The following is a 17,017-nucleotide window of genomic DNA, read 5'->3' as shown; positions in this document are numbered from 1 at the left end:
GGACAGGCTCCCCAAGGCGCCCAGGTGAGTGGCGGGGAAGGAGGGGCGGCCGCCTCCCCGCCAAACCCAACCGGCCGCAGTCGCGGCTCAGTGGCACAGCATGTGCGCAGGGTCGGCCGGGGAAGATGTATGTAGGTTATCTTGTGGATAAGGACACCAACATGTATCCCAGCCCAGTCCGGCATCCCAGCCTCAACCTCAACCCCCAGAATTACGTGCCGGGGCCGCCCCAGTACTCGGACTTCGCCAGCTACCACCATGTGCCGGGGATTAACAACGACCTGCACCACGGGCAGCCGGCGGCCGCCTGGGGGTCTCCCTACACCCCTGCCAAGGAGGACTGGCATTCCTACGGGACCACGGCGACGCCTTCCACTGCCAGCCCAGGGCAGTTTGGATTCAGCCCCCCAGATTTTAACCCCATCCAGCCCCCAGGCTCTGGACTCCTGCCTCCACCCATTAGCAGCTCTGTCCCCCAGCTCTCTCCTAATGCCCAGAGACGCACCCCGTATGAGTGGATGAGGCGCAGCATTCCCAGCACCAGCAACAACGGTAAGGAAATCCCCAACCCTGCACACTTGTGCCGTCCTCAGTGCACAGGATCTTTAGGCTAGAAGTCCTGTGGGGCCGGATCCTGCTCTGTGGCTCTCCCTGCATGGGGACTGCCAGAGGGACAGCAAGCTTGGCCTGCCCTTGGCGTGGTACCAGTCCCCAAAGAGCAGAGGACCCCACCACCAAAGTGGCAGGAACTGAGGATGGGCAGGGAGGGTGCTGTCCTTCCGCATTGGCGGCACCTGGGATTATATGGTTGGAAAGTCCTTTTCCCCATCCTGGCACCCCTGTCTGCACTTGCAGTCACAGGGTAGGGATGGACAGAGTCAGAAACACCCAGGACCCCGAAGGGGTGTTGGTGGGGGTTCTCATGCAAGGGTGAGTGTGTGGGGCTGTGTCTGTATGTGAGAGTGTGAGTTGGCTGTGTGAGAGCCTGTGCATGGTGGGTGTGCACACGCTGTGTGCATGTATTTGTGTGTGTGTATGTGTGAAGGGAAGGTACTGTACATAAATACAGGCCATGTGTGTGTGTGTGTGTGTACAGAAGGTGGATTTAGTGAGGTGCTACAGCCTCTGTGTGTGTGCAAGGTACCCTGAGCAGTACATGTGTACAGACAGTGTCACCGGGTGTGTATGGGGGGTTTTATGGGCTCAGTGTGTGCGTGCAGGGTGTTGTGTGCGGAGGATGGTGCTGTGCTCGGTGTGTGTGTGACAGGCAGTGTGTGTGTGCAAAGTGTTGGGGACAGTGCCACGTGGAGGGTGGACATGGGTGCCACAGGTGCAGCACGCCATGAGTGGGTACTTGGCACTGCAGAAGAGGGTGCCCTGGTTCCTGTAGTCACCTCTGGCATGGGCACCAAGTGGTTGTGCTTTCCCCAGGGTCCTGTCCCCATGTCCCTGGGGTCCTGTCCCCGCTGAACTCCTGACCTGGGGAAAGCGTCTGGGCGACCCCAGTGCCCTGCCCACCCTGCTGCCCACTTCAAAGGCAGTGGGCAGATCCCCCTTGGGGCCAGCCCAAATTGACAAAGGCTTCTCTTTGTCATGGAGATGGTGGCTGGCTCCTTTGGCAGCGAGGTGAGGTTTGGGGGCCCTTTGTCCTGACCTACCCTCACCCTTTCATCTTCCCAGCCTGGTCCTGTCCTGCCACAGCGGGACCCTCTGCCCACAGGGCTTGCCTGGACCTGCCACCCCTCTTCCTCTCCTGTGCTGGCCATGAGCTCCTCAGAGCTCTGCTGAGGCCAAACTCACTGCAGGAGTGGCTGTGTTTTCAATTACTGCTGCCCCACATCCTTGGAATCAGGGCTAGGGCTCCCTGTTCGCAAAGTGTCTCCAGGTTTTGGCTTGTTTTTGGCTCCACACTATTCCCACTGGCCAAGGCCCATGTAAGGGCCTTGTGCAGAGGTGCCTGGGGTCTTCCAGCATGGAAAATAGCTACTTGTGCTCCTAGGATCCATGTGGCAGGAATGGGGACCAGTGACTGCAGCGGAGCAGGCAGAACATCCCGATAAATGGAAAAAACCAGCCCCAGTCTGGAAAGAGGAGGGGAGAGGCAGGCTGGTATTTCCTGTCCCATTTTAAGCACTGAATATAACTATTTAGGAAAAATGCCTCTCCCCACACCCAGTGATGGAGACCCACAGGCATGCCAGAGCTGAGGGCTGCCCTCTGCCTGGGGTGGAAGGGGGATGTGATCTGCAGCCCTCCCCTGCAGCTGGGACCCCGCCACTTCTGCAGGTTTTGTAGGTTTGAACATCTCGGTTTCTTTTGAGGAAAGAGGTGGGAGGGGAAATTAATGAGAGGGGAAAGCCATCAGCACACCTCTCCTGTGGATCAAGGGCATGGGTTTACACCCAGCAGTGGGGCTGAGATAAAACAGGGGCTTGAAAGTGCCTCTGATTGAGTCAGACAACAATTGAGTTGATTAAATTCTGGAAAAATATCATTAGTTGCTTAGTTTGTATCTCTTAGATCAAATACAAAGGAACAAATAAATCGGCCTTGTTCCTCTCACACACAGAGGAGCTGCCCCAGCCTCACCACAGCGATGCGGGGCTGGATGCTGGGGTGAAAGGCCCTTTCTTGTGGGGGTTTCCTTAGGATGGATGACACAGTCCCTTTCTAAGGCACTTACAGATTAAGGACCTGTCCTTGCACCTCTGCTGGGTCCAAGCCCAGCGCTGCTGGTGCCAAGTGACTGCAGGATTTGGCCACTGTGGGACCATGTGCTGGGAGATGGTGGGATGCAGCTGGTGTTTTCCAGTGCTACCCTTTAAATAAAAGTCTCCATTAAGCTTGAAAGAGTGCAGGGGAGAGGTTTGACATAGATAAGGGTGAAGCTCTTAGATGAATCATTTTATTGGAATCAATAAGCTGGACTTTAATCAATCTGGATTGATAAACTACCCATCTCACCACAGTGGGAATGGGAAATGAATACACAGACTTCTTCACTATAAATATCAACACTTTCATTGTGAGTGCTATAAATCATGATGCTTCAGAGAGTTGTAAATTAAAGTTCCCTCTCTGTCTTGATTTGTATAAACAGCCCTTGGCCCTAGTTTGAAAGCTTTTGGGGAAGAGCTGTGTGGTGGTAAGAGTGAATGTTACGCAGGGAATATGAGTGTGTTGGGGACTTCTGCAAACGTGATCCAGAGCCTGAGGAAAATCAGTGAGAAATCTCCCAGTGACTCACTGGGAGAGTCAGGCTTTGCAGGGGGATGATTTTATGTACCTGTTGCTACATACATGTGTGCTTCACCTGGCTGAGCCGAGATAACTCAGCAGCACAAGGGATTGCAGCACCGGTTGCTGGGAATGGGGAGTTAAAGGGAACTGAGCTGGAAGATGTCCCCAAGCCTCATTTCTCTCTCCAGTGTCACCTCTTTTTCTGCTCATAAAATCTTCATGAGCAGCGTGTCATAGCCTCATGCTTCCTCCTTATTCACAATCATTTGCAAACTTCCCTGTGAATTGCACCCTGGGTTTATAAAAAGCTCAGGAAGGTGGCTGGAAAGGGGGTTGGCTGAACTTTGAAATTCACCCACTGCTCATTAGTCATGCAAATCCTTAGATACTGCCTTGGGTCTGGCTTTTAGGTCACTAATCCAGCCAAGGCAGCAGTGCTAAATATTGCAAGTGAAAGTGCAATTGGGGCATCCCTTGGGGAGGCAAATGTGCTCAGGGCTTCACGTGGCACCAATGCCCGTGGTGCCTGGGCAGGTTTTGGGGTGATGGAGAGCAAAGAGTAGTGCTTTGAACATGGGTGAATGGCGATTTGCTGGGTGTGCAGTTTTCCATCTCAGTTTTCACTCTTTCTAAGTCAGTTTTCTGTTTATTTTCCTAGTGAGGCCCATGTGTAAAATTCCCAATAATGAGGAAGAAACATTTCCCCTGGACTGCTGGGGTTCATGCCGTGCTTGGTATATTTTGGGATGATGGTGGTGGCTGGAGGACAGTGGATTTCCCTGGTCAGCCCCTGTATGGGGGACCCCTCTTTAGGACATGGTCACTCCCTGTGAGACCCTTTGCTCTCCCAGGACTCTCAGTGTCCGTGTGTTGGGCCCCATCAGTCTTCTCCCCTTGAATTATTAACCCACAACCTGCTCCTGGCCCCATCTGGGGTTTGTTGTCTACTTAGCCTGCTGGCCAAGGTACAGGCCTCTTAAACTTCCCTAGAATTGACTTTCCTTGAACAAAAAGGGCTTCCCTGGAGCACTGGCGGTACCTACGTGATGGGCTTGGCTGCCTAATACCCCAGGATTAGCAGAGGGACACTTTAAACCTCTGGCCAATGACAGATTTTTCCTATAGGGGACCCTTCAAGGACACCCACTCCAGTGCTGTTAGCTTTGTGATCACTTGGATAAGGGGCTGGATCCTTCCCCCTGTGCTGCCCCACGGTAAGATGGGCCAAGCCCTGTGGGGCTGCAAAGGGGGATAGGAATCCTGGTGCCCAGATGGGACCCCCACTGCCTTGCTGTCCTCCTCCTGCTGCAGATGGGCCAGATCCATTCAGGAGGTAGGTCAGGATGAGCTGGATCGGGGCTGGTGTGAAGGCAGTGCTCTGAATCAGGCTGTTCCCATCCCACAGGCGCTGGCTGTCGCCCCGGCACTCCTCGCCCTCCCGCCCTGGTGTGGTCTTTGACCCATCACAGCAGCCAGGCTGGCAGCACTCAGCTTGGCACCCATAAAACATGGGAACAACTGAAGGAATCTGCCAGTTGCCAAAATAAAGGATTGAATCACAGCAGGGCCAGTAAAGACTTGTCCCAAAACCCAGCTTCAGGCTGCTGCCTCTGGAGTTGAAGCATCTCCAGTTGTGCTGTCCGTGCCCAAGAACATGAGGTTGTGATGGGGAACTGCCAGCTCGCTGCAAACACCAGGAACCAGCTCTTCATCCCCGTGGTGTTTGCACCTCCTGGGAGGAACATGAGGCTTGCAAGAGAGGTGCCTTTTCCCATGTATCAGGGTGTGGGTGCAGTTCTGGCCCGGTCACAGTGCCAGCAGTGCAGAGCCCAGCCAGGGCCAGCCTGTGCTCCGGTGCACCGGTCTGTACTCTCCAAATCCAGCTCTTTGACCAGGTGTGTCTGTGTGTCTGTCCTTTCCCAGCAGCCTGGCTGCCCTGAGCAGCTGTGCCGTGCACCAAGCCTGGGCTCTGCATCACAGCTCTGCCAGTCCCACAACCCCCGAGCATGCAACCCCCAGCCACAGCTTTGCACTTAGAGCAAAGGATTTTTGGGAGCACAGAGTTTGATCCTCTGTGAGCAGGAGACTAGAAAGCCATTGGGTCAAGTGGGGCAGTTTGGCAAGTGAAACATTTCCAGTGCATGCTGCACCAAGCCAAAACAGGTTTTATTGCTAGTGGGTGCCCACAGGAGCATTGCTGTTTGCTCTGAAGTCTTTGGAACCAGGTTGTGTCAATGTTAGCAGACAGCCTGGAAGGAACTACCCTGGGGATAGGAGGGTTGCTGGGGTCCTTAAAGGGGCCTGCAGCACTCTGTGGCACAGATGAGTCTTGCCTCAACCCTGATGTCTGTAAGGGCCATTTTCTCAACCCAGAGTAGAGACTGGGGAGCTTTGGCAGGGTCCATTAGGTGAGGATTCATCCAGCATCTCCTCCCTCTGCAGTACAGAGACATTAAATATGGGGGGGGTGGTTCCTCTCATCCAGTTTTTGACACCCAGCAGTTGTCAAAATCCGATGCATTCTGGCAGAGGAATGATCCCAGGGATCTCGGGAAGGACTGCCCTCCGGAGGGGGTTGTTTCTCCTTGGCCGAGATGAAGCAAACCACATGGCTCTGCTCCTTCGCCCCGTGTTGGTTGTCCCATCCATCACTCCTCTGCTTCCTGCGGCAGAGGAAAAATAGCTGAGGATATTGAAGTATGCACGGGAAGGGGAAGGCTTGTGAAAAGCTTGAGCTGCTGGTTCCCAGCACTCGGGGAGGGTGGGGGGCTCGGGTTTATCCCCCCTTCCCAGGCCACAGAGGAGTGTGGGTGTTTTGGAGCGGCTGCTGGAGCTGGAGGGGAAAGGAGGGGAGCAAACAAGTGTGGGGCAGGGGGTGCCCAGAGAGGGCATCAGAGGCTCAGCCCCTGCCACTGTTGGTGCAGACTTTGGGGTTCCCAATTCCAGTCAGTTTAGGGATGGTGAAATGAGCTGGGCTGTCTGTCCTGAGCCTCAGTATCACCACTGTGCAGTGAGGCTCCCGTCACCGCTGCTTGGCAGAGGGAGCATCGACCCCTCCACACAGGGGCAGCTGGAGCACAGCTGGCTGCCAGATGAGGATGGCTCCAGCCAGCCTGGAGTCTCCTAGGCTTCAGGAGCTGATCCCAGCCCTCTTCTGGGCTTGGGGTCTCTGTCATGGGGCATCACTCTGCTGGCTGTCTCTGTCTTTGTGGAGGTGTGGGTTAGGTGTGGGGTAGGGTTAGCTCCATTTCCACCCATGGACCTACAGAAGGACTGGGGGTTAAGCCGTCCAGGGGGTCCCACCAGCAAGCAGAGCTGTGGCTCTGATCCTGGGGCTTCACTCTGCTCTGGAACTGCTTCTGTGCCTCAGTTTCTCCATCTGTAGCATTGCCTAAGCTCTGCCGGGGGTAGGGGAAATTTTCCTTGATCCTTTCCCTGGGGAGAAATGCCAAATCCTGATAGAGCACTGATTCCTTTGGGATGGAAGGACTGCTCATTCAGAGTAAAGCTGCTTTTTCATGGAGAGGAAGCACCTACACAGAGGGGACAGCCTCGAGCCCTTCTTTGTGCATTTAACCCCAGTGCAGACCAGTTCTTTCCTAGGTGCTCACTGGTAATGGGACTTACACACAGCTGATGTTTTTCAGCATTACAATTTTGTAATGCCCTCAGATAGTGTGGGACCGTGCACCCAGTACAGACAGACAGGCAGACAAGGCTGTACAGAGGGAGCCATTGTGTGGCCAGAGCATCACCAGGAAGGTTAGACCAGGTAGGACTGGGGAAAAGACAAGTTCTGTATAGCACATGCCAGCTTTTGCTCCTTCACTGTTTTCCAGCTCCACCCAGGGTGCCCCTGCCACCGTGCACTCTCTTTGCTCCCTGGTTTGAATGAGCTCCTTTCCAACTGTTTTTAGAGCCGCTCAGCACCAGTCTCACAATGTCCCATATTGCTGATGTCTCAGGGATTTTGGGGCACAGTTTCTTAATTAAAGCCATCCTTTGGACAGGCCAAGGTCAGAGAGAGGGTGAACTACCACCTCCCTGGCAGCTGTGGCCGTGGATGGTGGGCACAGGGATCTAGTTTGATTTTCCTTTACCCTGGTAGCTCCTGATACAGCCCAGGGCAGGAGCTCCAGCATCCCTGTTCTGGGGCAGGGCTGCTGTGGAGAGCAGATCCAGGCTGGGATCAAGACTCCATCCCCCTGTGCAAGTGTGTGTGTGTGTGTGTGTGTGTGCACACTCGGGAGCGCGTCCCTTGGGGTTTGCACAGCACATTAAAGCTATTCCCTTATCTAATCATGACTCAGGTGAGTGCTATTAGGGTTATACATTAACAGTAGTAACGATCCCTTCTCCCCACACAGCCATTGGCCCTGCCTTGATCCCAAAGCCGAAACCATTCCCACTGGCCCCATGAATGGCTCCATTTGGCTGCCTGAGCAGTTCCTTTGCCTGGTCTTTTGGGGACAAGCAGGAGGAGCTGTAAATGCATAGCAGGGCTGGAAGTGGCCAGCAACTGTGTTAGGAGACATCACCAGCACCCCCTGTGCACCCCATGCACCCCAGTCACACTCCCTCCTGGGACAGCAGCCTCAGGTCCAAACTTTCTCAGCCATGGGACTGCCTGATACACCTTTGCCAGGCTTGGCTGTAAATGTGGGAGCAGCTCCATCACTCTGCTCAGCCTTGCTCCCTTCTGCAGCATCAGGGTCTCCCCATAGGCATGAGGGCTCCTCATAAGGAACCAGGCTGGCTCATCCTGAATTTCCTCTTTCTTTTTCACAAAGCCATAAAAACTCTCCAGGAGAGAGTTAAGTGTAACCTGGCATTCATATTCAAGGCAGTTGAATTATTCATTGTCAATAGTATTTCTTTCGAATCCTTTTCTTTTCCTTGTGAATCACTCACAGCACATCCCAGAGTTCAGCAAACATCCGAAAACAGCAATTAGTCAAGGTGAATAACTTTCCATCTCTGGCTTGGTAGTGAGCCCTCTGTTTTGAGTCTTTTCTACCTGACATTGGGCAGCGAGAGCCCGGTGCCCAGCTCCCCCAGCAATGGCTCTGCCAGCCCTGAGGCAAAGCACAGCCCTCCATCCAGGATGAACGATGAAGAGGGAATAACAAAGAACAAGCTGTGATGGATCTATTTACAGCTGCAGCAGGAAATAATAACTCCTACTGAAATTCATGGCATATGTGGTATTCGCAAACTGCCTTTATTCTTTATCTTTTAATTATTTTTTTTTTTACTGTGTCTGTCAATTCATTCACTTTCCAGGTGTTTTTAGGTAGGATATTCAAACGGCAATGTTTCCAATAAGATCATTTTTAAGTTATTATCTTTTTAGAAAAGTGTTTGCTTTCAAATGAAAAAAGAAAGATAAATGTATGAGAAAGAAAAAAAACTTGTAGGAGCCCCTGAGCCTGGAGCAGCCAAAGGGAGCCCAGTTTCTCACAGAGCTGCTAAACCTCACATAAATCTCCACCAGCGCATCTGGTTTATTCTGTAACTTCCCAGGATCGCTGTGTTTGCAAATTCAGCACAGGTCCCTGCTGGGTTGGGGTGAAGAAATTCTTTTCATGCTGGTGAACTCCTCCCCTGTGGGGTGGCGAGAGAAGGCAGCAACCCCCGGAAAGGACAAGGGTCCTGTGAGAGAGCAAGGGGAGAGTGTGGGTCCTACATGGGCTGGGTGCCTCCAACATCACTCCAGCCCAGCAGTATCTTCTGTGGGCAGTTTTGCTTTGAGTTGTCACAGCTGATGTGCCAAATAAGAGACAAGCACTCAGCAAAGCTGACATAGACCCCTTGCACACTGACTTGCTGCGTTTCAGCCGTGTTTCTGCAGACATTCCACACACATCTTGCTCAAACAAATTACCTTTTTTACCCTGTTTTGACCTGCAGAGTCACCCTCTGTGTCCAGAGGCAGGTTTGACCTGGCAGTGGTGAGGAGGGATTAGGTGTTCACTTCTGACCAGCCCTGGGATGAGCTGGGCTCCCCACTCTCTGAAGTGGTCACTGAATTCATTACATCCCTCAAAAACAAGTTAGTGGCAGAAGTCCAGCCCTGGACTCTCTGGTTCTATTCCTGGTCACGTTGCAGCCTTGATGGGTTCGCTCCCTCTTCCTGGTATCACTGGAGAACTCTGGTGCTTCTTGAGTACTGTGGTGGGACCCTCATCCATCACTCCGTTCATGCTGTGCTGAGCCCCAGCCAGCACCTCCAGGAGCACTGGCAGGACAAAGGGTGGCACACTCATGGAAATCAGGTGCTAACTTGAATTGGGTGACTGCTGCTTGTGTGCCTTGGAGTGCCAATGTCAAGTCCCAGCAGGGCAAGATGCCTTCTGTGCCAGCCCACTTGCTCCCACTCATGTGCTTCCACGCCTGGTTTGCTCAGTGGTCAATGATATGAGCTGGGTTTGTGGATCTTGCTTATTTAGTAGAAAAACAGCTGTCTTTGTACATCCCATGGGATGCTGCAAGGGAAATGACCCTGAGGGTGCCCCTCTCGGACCTGGAATATACAGTGGCTGTGGGTTGTTCTGCCTCCAACACTCTTTTACATTTATGTTTCAGTGTAAGAAGTGGCTTAGGAAAGTCCCCATCTCCTTGCAATGGGAAAGCAAGAGAGAGACATTGTCAAAAGTAAAACTGAGTTGGTCGAGAAACAGATTTTCAGCCTGAGGGTTGGGGTTTTTCTCTGTGGAGATTCTCTGATGTCCTATTAGTGTCTCTAGAGCCCAGTTTTGCTCTGTGCCACCCAAACTCCTGCTTCCACTGGGAGGCTCAGAATTTAATTGTATTGCTGAGACTGTCCAATGTCCATCTGATTTGGCCCAAACTGGCTGAGGTGCCAAAGACTTTTTAGGGGGAATGGATGAACAGGATGGCAGGCACACAAAGATCCCCCTTCCTGGCATAATCAGGCTGCAAGTGAGGTCATATAGGTCCTTGGGTCACTAGAAATCCCTCTCTGCACATCTGCAGCAGTGATGGGCAGTATCTTGTCCATGCTGGTACACCCAGGGCAGCCCCAGAGAAATCCATGGAGCTGTTCTGCACTTGCTCCTACTCCTCCCCATGGCAGCACTGCTCTCAGCAGCAGAAATTCAGGAGAAGATGGGCAAACGTGTCTGCCAGGCAAACAAATGATCAAGCACCATCCCTCTTGACTCCTTGGAACAGGATTTTGTAATTTTGGGTGGAGAAGCAAATATTCACAGCTGTGTTTATTCCCTGCCCATGGGCATTTCTGCAGAGGAAAGCACCAGGATCTTGTCAGCAAACTTCCAGGCATGGTTGTCCTTCCTTGGAGTGCCACCTGCACCCCTCGGCCCCCACCCCAGGCAGAGTTCCACAAATCCTGTGTGTTGGTGGGTTAGCAAAGGAACTAACAGAGGAGACAGCACGGCTGTCTTTTGACTATATTCTTCTGCTACAAAGCAGCAGGTGCTGTTTGCAGACCTGTGGGATGTGCATCTCTGTGCACAGAGATGTGAGTCTTGATGGCCCCAACCTTTGTTCATATCTGGGGGTGCCAAGGAGAGATTCAGATTGGCATTGGCCAAAAGTCCCTGGCCCGTGGAGTCACTCCCCATGGATCTTTGAAAATGCACGGAAAGCCCTCTGTCTTAGATCAGTACAGGGAAAAGGAAAATAACCCTCTCAGTGGCAGAGAAATGCTGTCATTCTAGGGTTTTCTGTCTTTCCCGTGTCCTGATCCATGTGCCTTCAAGTGATGACAACTTGGTTTTGGGCTTCCTGGCAAAGAGATGGGCTTTCCCCAGCAATCCCAGGCAGCTTGTCCTCAGTCCACCACAGGACTTGCAGCTCTGCTCCTCTCAGGGACTGTGCGTCATAACACATGGGATTTATGGTCCATCTTCTTGAGGTGCCTCTGAATCCCTCCTGCTCTTTCCACCAAGCAATTCCACCAAAGCTCAGGTACTTTCCAACAGGGCGAAACACCTTGGTGCTAACCAGGATGGACATTAAATCCAGTAGGAGCCTCAGGACTGTCTTTCCCACTGGTCCCCAGGGCATTGCCACATTTCTCCTGAGCTCTCTGCAAGTGGTTGTGTATCTCCTCCATGCCCCTGGGGATGTTCCCTCCCTTCCACTGCTCCCCCTCCCCACGGCTCACCTCCCACTCTGCTCTCTCTGCCAGGCAAGACCAGGACAAAAGACAAGTACCGGGTGGTGTACACGGACCACCAGCGCCTGGAGCTGGAGAAGGAGTTTCACTACAGCCGCTACATCACCATCCGCCGCAAGGCCGAGCTGGCCGCTGCCCTGGGGCTGACTGAGCGGCAGGTCAGTGCTGCAGAGTCCTGGGAAAACCACGTCCCAGGGGGAGAGGGAGCTGGGAATGGGTTAGGGGAGGGCTGTGGCCCAAGCAGTTAGCAGAGGCCCCACCTTGCTCCACAGAAATCCCTTCCTTTCCAAACCTAGGGATGCCCTCCCTGCCCCAGGGGCACCATGAGGGTGGTCATGTTTAGTTGCATCCATCCTCAGCTCTGCATATCCATCTTTTCCTTTCTGCAGGTGAAAATCTGGTTTCAGAATCGGAGGGCAAAGGAGAGGAAGGTGAACAAGAAGAAGCTGCAGCAGCAAAGCCAGCCCACCAGCACCACCACGCCGACCCCGCCGGCTGTCAGCACGCTCGGACCCATCGGGGGCCTCTGCAACAGCAGTGCCCCCAACCTCGTCTCCTCATCTCCGCTGACGATCAAGGAAGAATTCATGCCTTAACCCCCTTCACCAGCTACAGACACCAAGAGATAAGCACTATGCACAGAGCCCAGCCGGTCCGTGTGCTCGGAAGAGTGACAGCCCCTTCCCAAAGACACAATGGTCCCCGACTGAACCGACGGGGCAGACAGAGAGGGGGCAAGGTGGCACTGGGACCTTCCCAAGGGACTGGTGGGCTGTGTAAAAAAAATGGGTTAGGTAGTACTGCTCTCCCATGGGAAACACACACTGCTCTGGTCTCTGTAGCCCAAGGCAAGGTCCTTATGTCAGCAGAAGAGAGGGGGCGGTGGTGGAGGAGGGCTCTCTTGTGGTGCTCCAGGTGGAACTGGAAGGATGCTTCCTTTGGTCCTCCTGGCTTTGCAGCTGCCTGGTGCTTTTGAGCAGTTTGAACCAGACTGAAGTAGAAAAAAGACCTGGCTGGACTCAAGGCAAAATGGGTTTCTGCTGAGCTGGTCTCCTGGGAAGTGGGGTGAGGAGGGCAGAGCGAGCTGGGCTGCAGGAACCAGGCAAGACACTTGGCTGTAGGACATGATGGGGGAGTCCTTCAAACCACAGTGATGGTGGCAAGCTGGAGCACATCCTTGGCAAGAGTCCCTGAACAGCCCTGTCCATGTCCTCAACCACCCTGGCAATGCCCACTGTCCCATCACCAGCTCTGCCCCTGCAGACACAAAGAGCCATATGGAGATGTGTCCAGCAGTCCCAGTGCCCCCAGCTGTGCCATGGCAAGACAGCACTGCAGCCATCCTCCACCTGGAGCACAGGGAGAGGAGACAAGGGAGCCGGGCACAGGCACACTGGAGGCAGACCATCCTGCTGAGCCCTGAGACCACCTTCCTGTGGGGAAGTGGAGGAGAACAGAAAGTTTGCCATTGGGATAAGGTGCAAGAACCAGCCCCATGCTGTCCAGAAGGGCTGACACCAGGAAGGGCTGTGTGTTAGTCCAAGGGATCACAGTCACCACAGGCACCGGGAGCTGCTGCCAGGTGGGCAGGAGCCGCCTCAGGCATGTGAGAAATGGGGCTGGCATGCACTCTGCAGTTAGGGGATGGAGAATTGGTTTTCAGAAAGACAAAGAAGCTTTTTTTTTTCCTATTTTTTTTTTAAAACTACAGATTACAGGACTACAGATTTCGTCCTACCTGTCTCCCCTCTCCTCCATGCACTGTACCTCCTTTTACCCTCTCTGTGCCCTAGGCCAGTAACTAACCCCTGTCTATTCCTGCTGGTGAGCTGCAGCTGAGCAGTTGCTTCATCCCACACCCCTGACCACTGTATTGGCCCAGGTAATGGGCAGCCCAGTTTCAGCAGACCCAAAGGCCAGTGGGGCACAACTGGGGCACAGGTGTGTCTGCGTCTCCTGCTCAGGGCTGAGCCAGCTGCTCCTGAGCTGCGGCTTCCGAAGTCCAAGACAGGGATTAGGGAGCATGAGCCTTGCATGGTGGCTTGTGTGATCTTTCCCAGCATCATCTCTCCAAGCTCCATGAACATGGAGCAGCAGACATGTCCCTGCTGCCTGCAGAGTACCCAGTCAAGCCCTCATATCCCACCCAACAGTGTCCTGTGCCTCACATCCCTTGGCTGCCCTGTCCACTGCCAGCCCCACACTGCTCACAGACCCCAGGACACAAGGTGCCCAGGTGTGCTGTGGCTTTTACAAGTGGGTCCATTATCCCACTGCACCCACTGCTCTGCTCCAGCCCTCAAAGGCTTTGGGTGTCCCTCCTGCAGGAGCTGGCAACACCTCCCACAGCCACTGCTGCCAGGTGCACACAGTGATGAGGACAAATGTTTGCATCACCTTGGGACTTTGGCTCAGTTTTTGTGTATATAAGGCAGAACTGGTTTTCCTTTTTATTTTTAGGCATCAGTGAAAATAAAAATAAGCAGGAATCCTGTGTGACACAGGTTTGTTGCTGTCCCTCCTGGCCCACGGTGTTGTGGCAGGGGAGGGTGCTGTCTCAGGAGTCACACTGGCGCCGATGCCGCTGAGCGCACCCAGGGTTGGGAAGGGTGCCTTGGGACAGCAGCCTTGCCCATGTAACACACTGTGCCCATCCCACAAGGGCATTGCTGGCGGTGTCATGGCTCATATCGTGGCTTGGCGCTGCCACGTCTCATTCCTTTGGCACCAAGAGGGATGGCAATGCTGGGTGACCCAGTGGCTGCAAACTCTGGAGACAGCAGGGAAAGGGTGAGGCCATGCTTGGGCTGGCAGAGGCCAAAGAACAAGGCCAGCTCCCATTGGCGCCTCCTGGTCTCTAATCTCGTTTTATGGCTGTCGATGGGCTGAATATCCTCCTTGTCCAAGATGAACAAACAGAGAACGAGGATGTGAGATAGTGCCTGGGACAGCTGGCATTGGTGCCCAACACTCTCCCCTCTCCATCCCAGGAGTGTCCCCCCAGTCCAGAAGAGCACTGAGTAAGGGGTTGCCCTCAAATCCCTACCCAATATGGTTTGTCCAGCCCCAAAACTCCTCCCAGTGCCAAGCACTGCCTGAGAAGAGGTGGAGATGTGTGTGCCAAGGTGCCAGGGCAGGGCAGCTGGCTGTGGAGGGACACCTGAAGCAGGATAAAGGGTGGAGGAGATGGAGGAATGGGAACAGGATGAAGTGACATTGCAGAGGGAGGGACAGAGCAAATGGTTTGTTCCTGCAATTGCAATAGCAGCTGCAATACCGCTGACCCTGGTGACCCTGCACTCACTGGCACGGTGCCAGGCTGCCCATGGCATGGGACCACCTCTCCACACCCTTGCAAGGAGACATGGGGAATCAGGAATTAAAATGGGGGGGAGACAAAGACAATGGAGTTGGTGCCACATAAGAAAGGGATAAGACTTGATGGGCCACCTGCCTGAAGAGCTGGGCTGGACTGGGGAAAGTGGGGCCATTTCTGTGTGCAGACTCCAGCATGGTCACCATACCAGGGGCTGGCTCCTCCACACTCATCATCCTCCCTCAGTGGGTTTTGGCTGCCTTTGACATCCAATTTTGTCATTGCCACATGGAGACCAGCAGTGGGATCCTGCTCTGGCAGGGGATGGGGTGATGGCAACCCAGCATGGGCATCACTACTGTCTGCAAGGGGCGAGCCTGGGGAGGAACAGAGTCCTGGGGGGATGAAATGTGCATCTCCCAAATTCACCTGCAGTGTTGGGTTGCCTGCAGGTAGACAAGGGGCTGGGACAGAGGGAAGATGCTTTGTTGCCTGCCCAGAGAGGCTGCGGGTGCCATTGACAGGATGAAATTCCAACTGATACCCTAATCTGGCGCCTGCCTGTTTGCACAGCAGGGTAAAAGTCCAGGGAGCCGTGGGCTGTGCCCTTGGGTCCCTGCCACCCGTGTGTGCACAGGGAGCCGGCGCTGGCGGGAAGAGGCAATAAATGCGCCCACACACCCAGTCACCCCTTCCCCCTACACACACACACGCCCCTTGACCGGGTGACGAAATGCATCTGCTGTGTCCCCACTCCCATGTCCTCCCCTGCCGCCCTGCATCTGCCATTTGGGCAGGGATGGGCAAACCCTGCAGGGTCCCCCCTGTGCCAGGAAAGGGGTCGGTGGACACCATGTGCCCATCAGCTTTGAAACCTTTGATTCAAACCTCCTGGACATGTGTCACCCTGACGGTTGCACCCCTGGCAGGTGACTGACACCTGGTTTCAGCACCTGCAGCAGCTGCCTCCTGAGTCATACATCCCACATGAAGCCTGGTCCTTATGGGGACAGCCTGCCCTCATGGCCAGAGGATCCTGGGGGATGTCCCCAGCAAGCCCCCACAGTTTCTTCCTCTTCCTTCCTTTTCATCAGCTCCTGCTGCCCAGCTTCACTCCTCCTTAGAGGAATCTTGAAATCATCATCAAAATAAGGCCACATGCAGCAGGTGGCCGAGCACACCACCGTCCTACAGCATGGCACACTTCCCAGCAGTGACTAACCAGAGCACCACTGCCGCTGTCGCCTTCCTCATGTCTGCACCGTGGATCTGGGCACAGTCCCATCTTGCTGTCACCCACCTTCTCGCCTCTTCCCAGGTGGCTGCCACTCATATGTGGGTGGGCTGCCCAGGCAGGGTGGGCAAAGGTGTTTCCCCAGCCTGTGTTCCACCCTCTCCTTGCCCACCAGACAGTGCCAGTGTCTGTCAGTTCTGCATCATGATGGAGAGACAAGTCTTTGCTTTGCCTGCTGTATCCGTGCTTCGGCCCAGGAGAAGGGAAAGGTTTACTTGATGTCCCAGGGGTGGCTCAGAGGTGGGGTGGGAGGAAGCAATACTTGCTAGAAAATGCTTGCAAGCCCCGTTTGTGCTCCCTAGTGCCAGCTTCTTGAAGATCAGGGCATGGGAACAGCTGTGCAATACCCTTGTACTCCTCTTGAGCTCTCCTGGGGTTTTTGGGGTCCCTGGACTGCACTGCTCTTTCTGGTTCCTACTGCCTCTGGGGGGTGCTGTTCCATGAAGTGGGCTTTTTGCCAGCTCCAGAGCAATGCAAGACTTGAGCCAGCCATGCAATGAGGCCCTGGAGCATCCCAGGTGCCTGAGGTGGGACCTCTACCCCCTGGTGGTCCCAGGCAATGGAGAGCTGATGGTGCTCTCAGAGCAGCACCAGACAAACCAGGAAAGGGAGCTCCAGATACAGAGCATCCCAGCAGCAGCGGTATCAACATGGACATTTCAGGGCACCATCAGCCTTGGATGTCTCTGCTGACAAATACTGCCCTGGACACAAGAAGACAAGGGCTTGAAGTCCACCCAGGAATGCTGGGTTGTTTGTACAGAGTTCAGTCCATGCTGGTGACACAGGGCTGAGACAGTTGTAATAAGGTGACATTAGTTTCTCCTCTCCCACATCATAGAGATGGCCATGGGATGCTTCTCTTTAGGTGGATCCCACGGGAAAAAGTCAAAGAGCTGATTCAGATTGCACTGGCACGAAAGGCAAACAAAGCATCCCTGCCCTGCATGAAGGGTGAGGCAGGGACAGTGCCTGATGCAGCTCCTGGATGTCAGCCTGGCCA

The 17,017-nt window shown here is 54.2% G+C and overlaps 1 protein-coding gene across 1 annotated transcript; it reads left to right on the top strand.

The window, feature by feature from the left end:
- The first annotated feature begins 79 nt into the window (after positions 1–79).
- CDX1 (caudal type homeobox 1) lies at positions 80–12,108 on the top strand. Its single transcript, XM_017827856.1, has 3 exons — positions 80–552; positions 11,417–11,562; positions 11,794–12,108. Exons 1-3 carry the CDS (start codon positions 126–128, stop codon positions 11,998–12,000), a joined length of 780 nt encoding a protein of 259 aa, XP_017683345.1. The 5' UTR covers positions 80–125; the 3' UTR covers positions 12,001–12,108.
- The last annotated feature ends 4,909 nt before the right edge of the window (positions 12,109–17,017 follow it).

Source organism: Lepidothrix coronata, unplaced genomic scaffold, assembly GCF_001604755.1.
Source record: "Lepidothrix coronata isolate B3197 unplaced genomic scaffold, Lepidothrix_coronata-1.0 Scaffold144, whole genome shotgun sequence".
NCBI lineage: Eukaryota > Metazoa > Chordata > Aves > Passeriformes > Pipridae > Lepidothrix > Lepidothrix coronata.
Note: the sequence above shows the minus strand (reverse complement) of the source record. Positions and strands in the feature narration are given on the sequence as shown.

Excerpts from the sequence above, each read along its gene's own strand:
- CDX1 (XM_017827856.1), top strand. The coding sequence starts at position 126 with ATGTATGTAGGTTATCTTGTGGATAAGGACACCAACATGTATCCCAGC. Across the intron at positions 553-11,416 it reads TCCCAGCACCAGCAACAACG|GCAAGACCAGGACAAAAGAC; the intron begins GTAAGGAAATCC and ends TCTCTCTGCCAG. Across the intron at positions 11,563-11,793 it reads TGGGGCTGACTGAGCGGCAG|GTGAAAATCTGGTTTCAGAA; the intron begins GTCAGTGCTGCA and ends TCCTTTCTGCAG.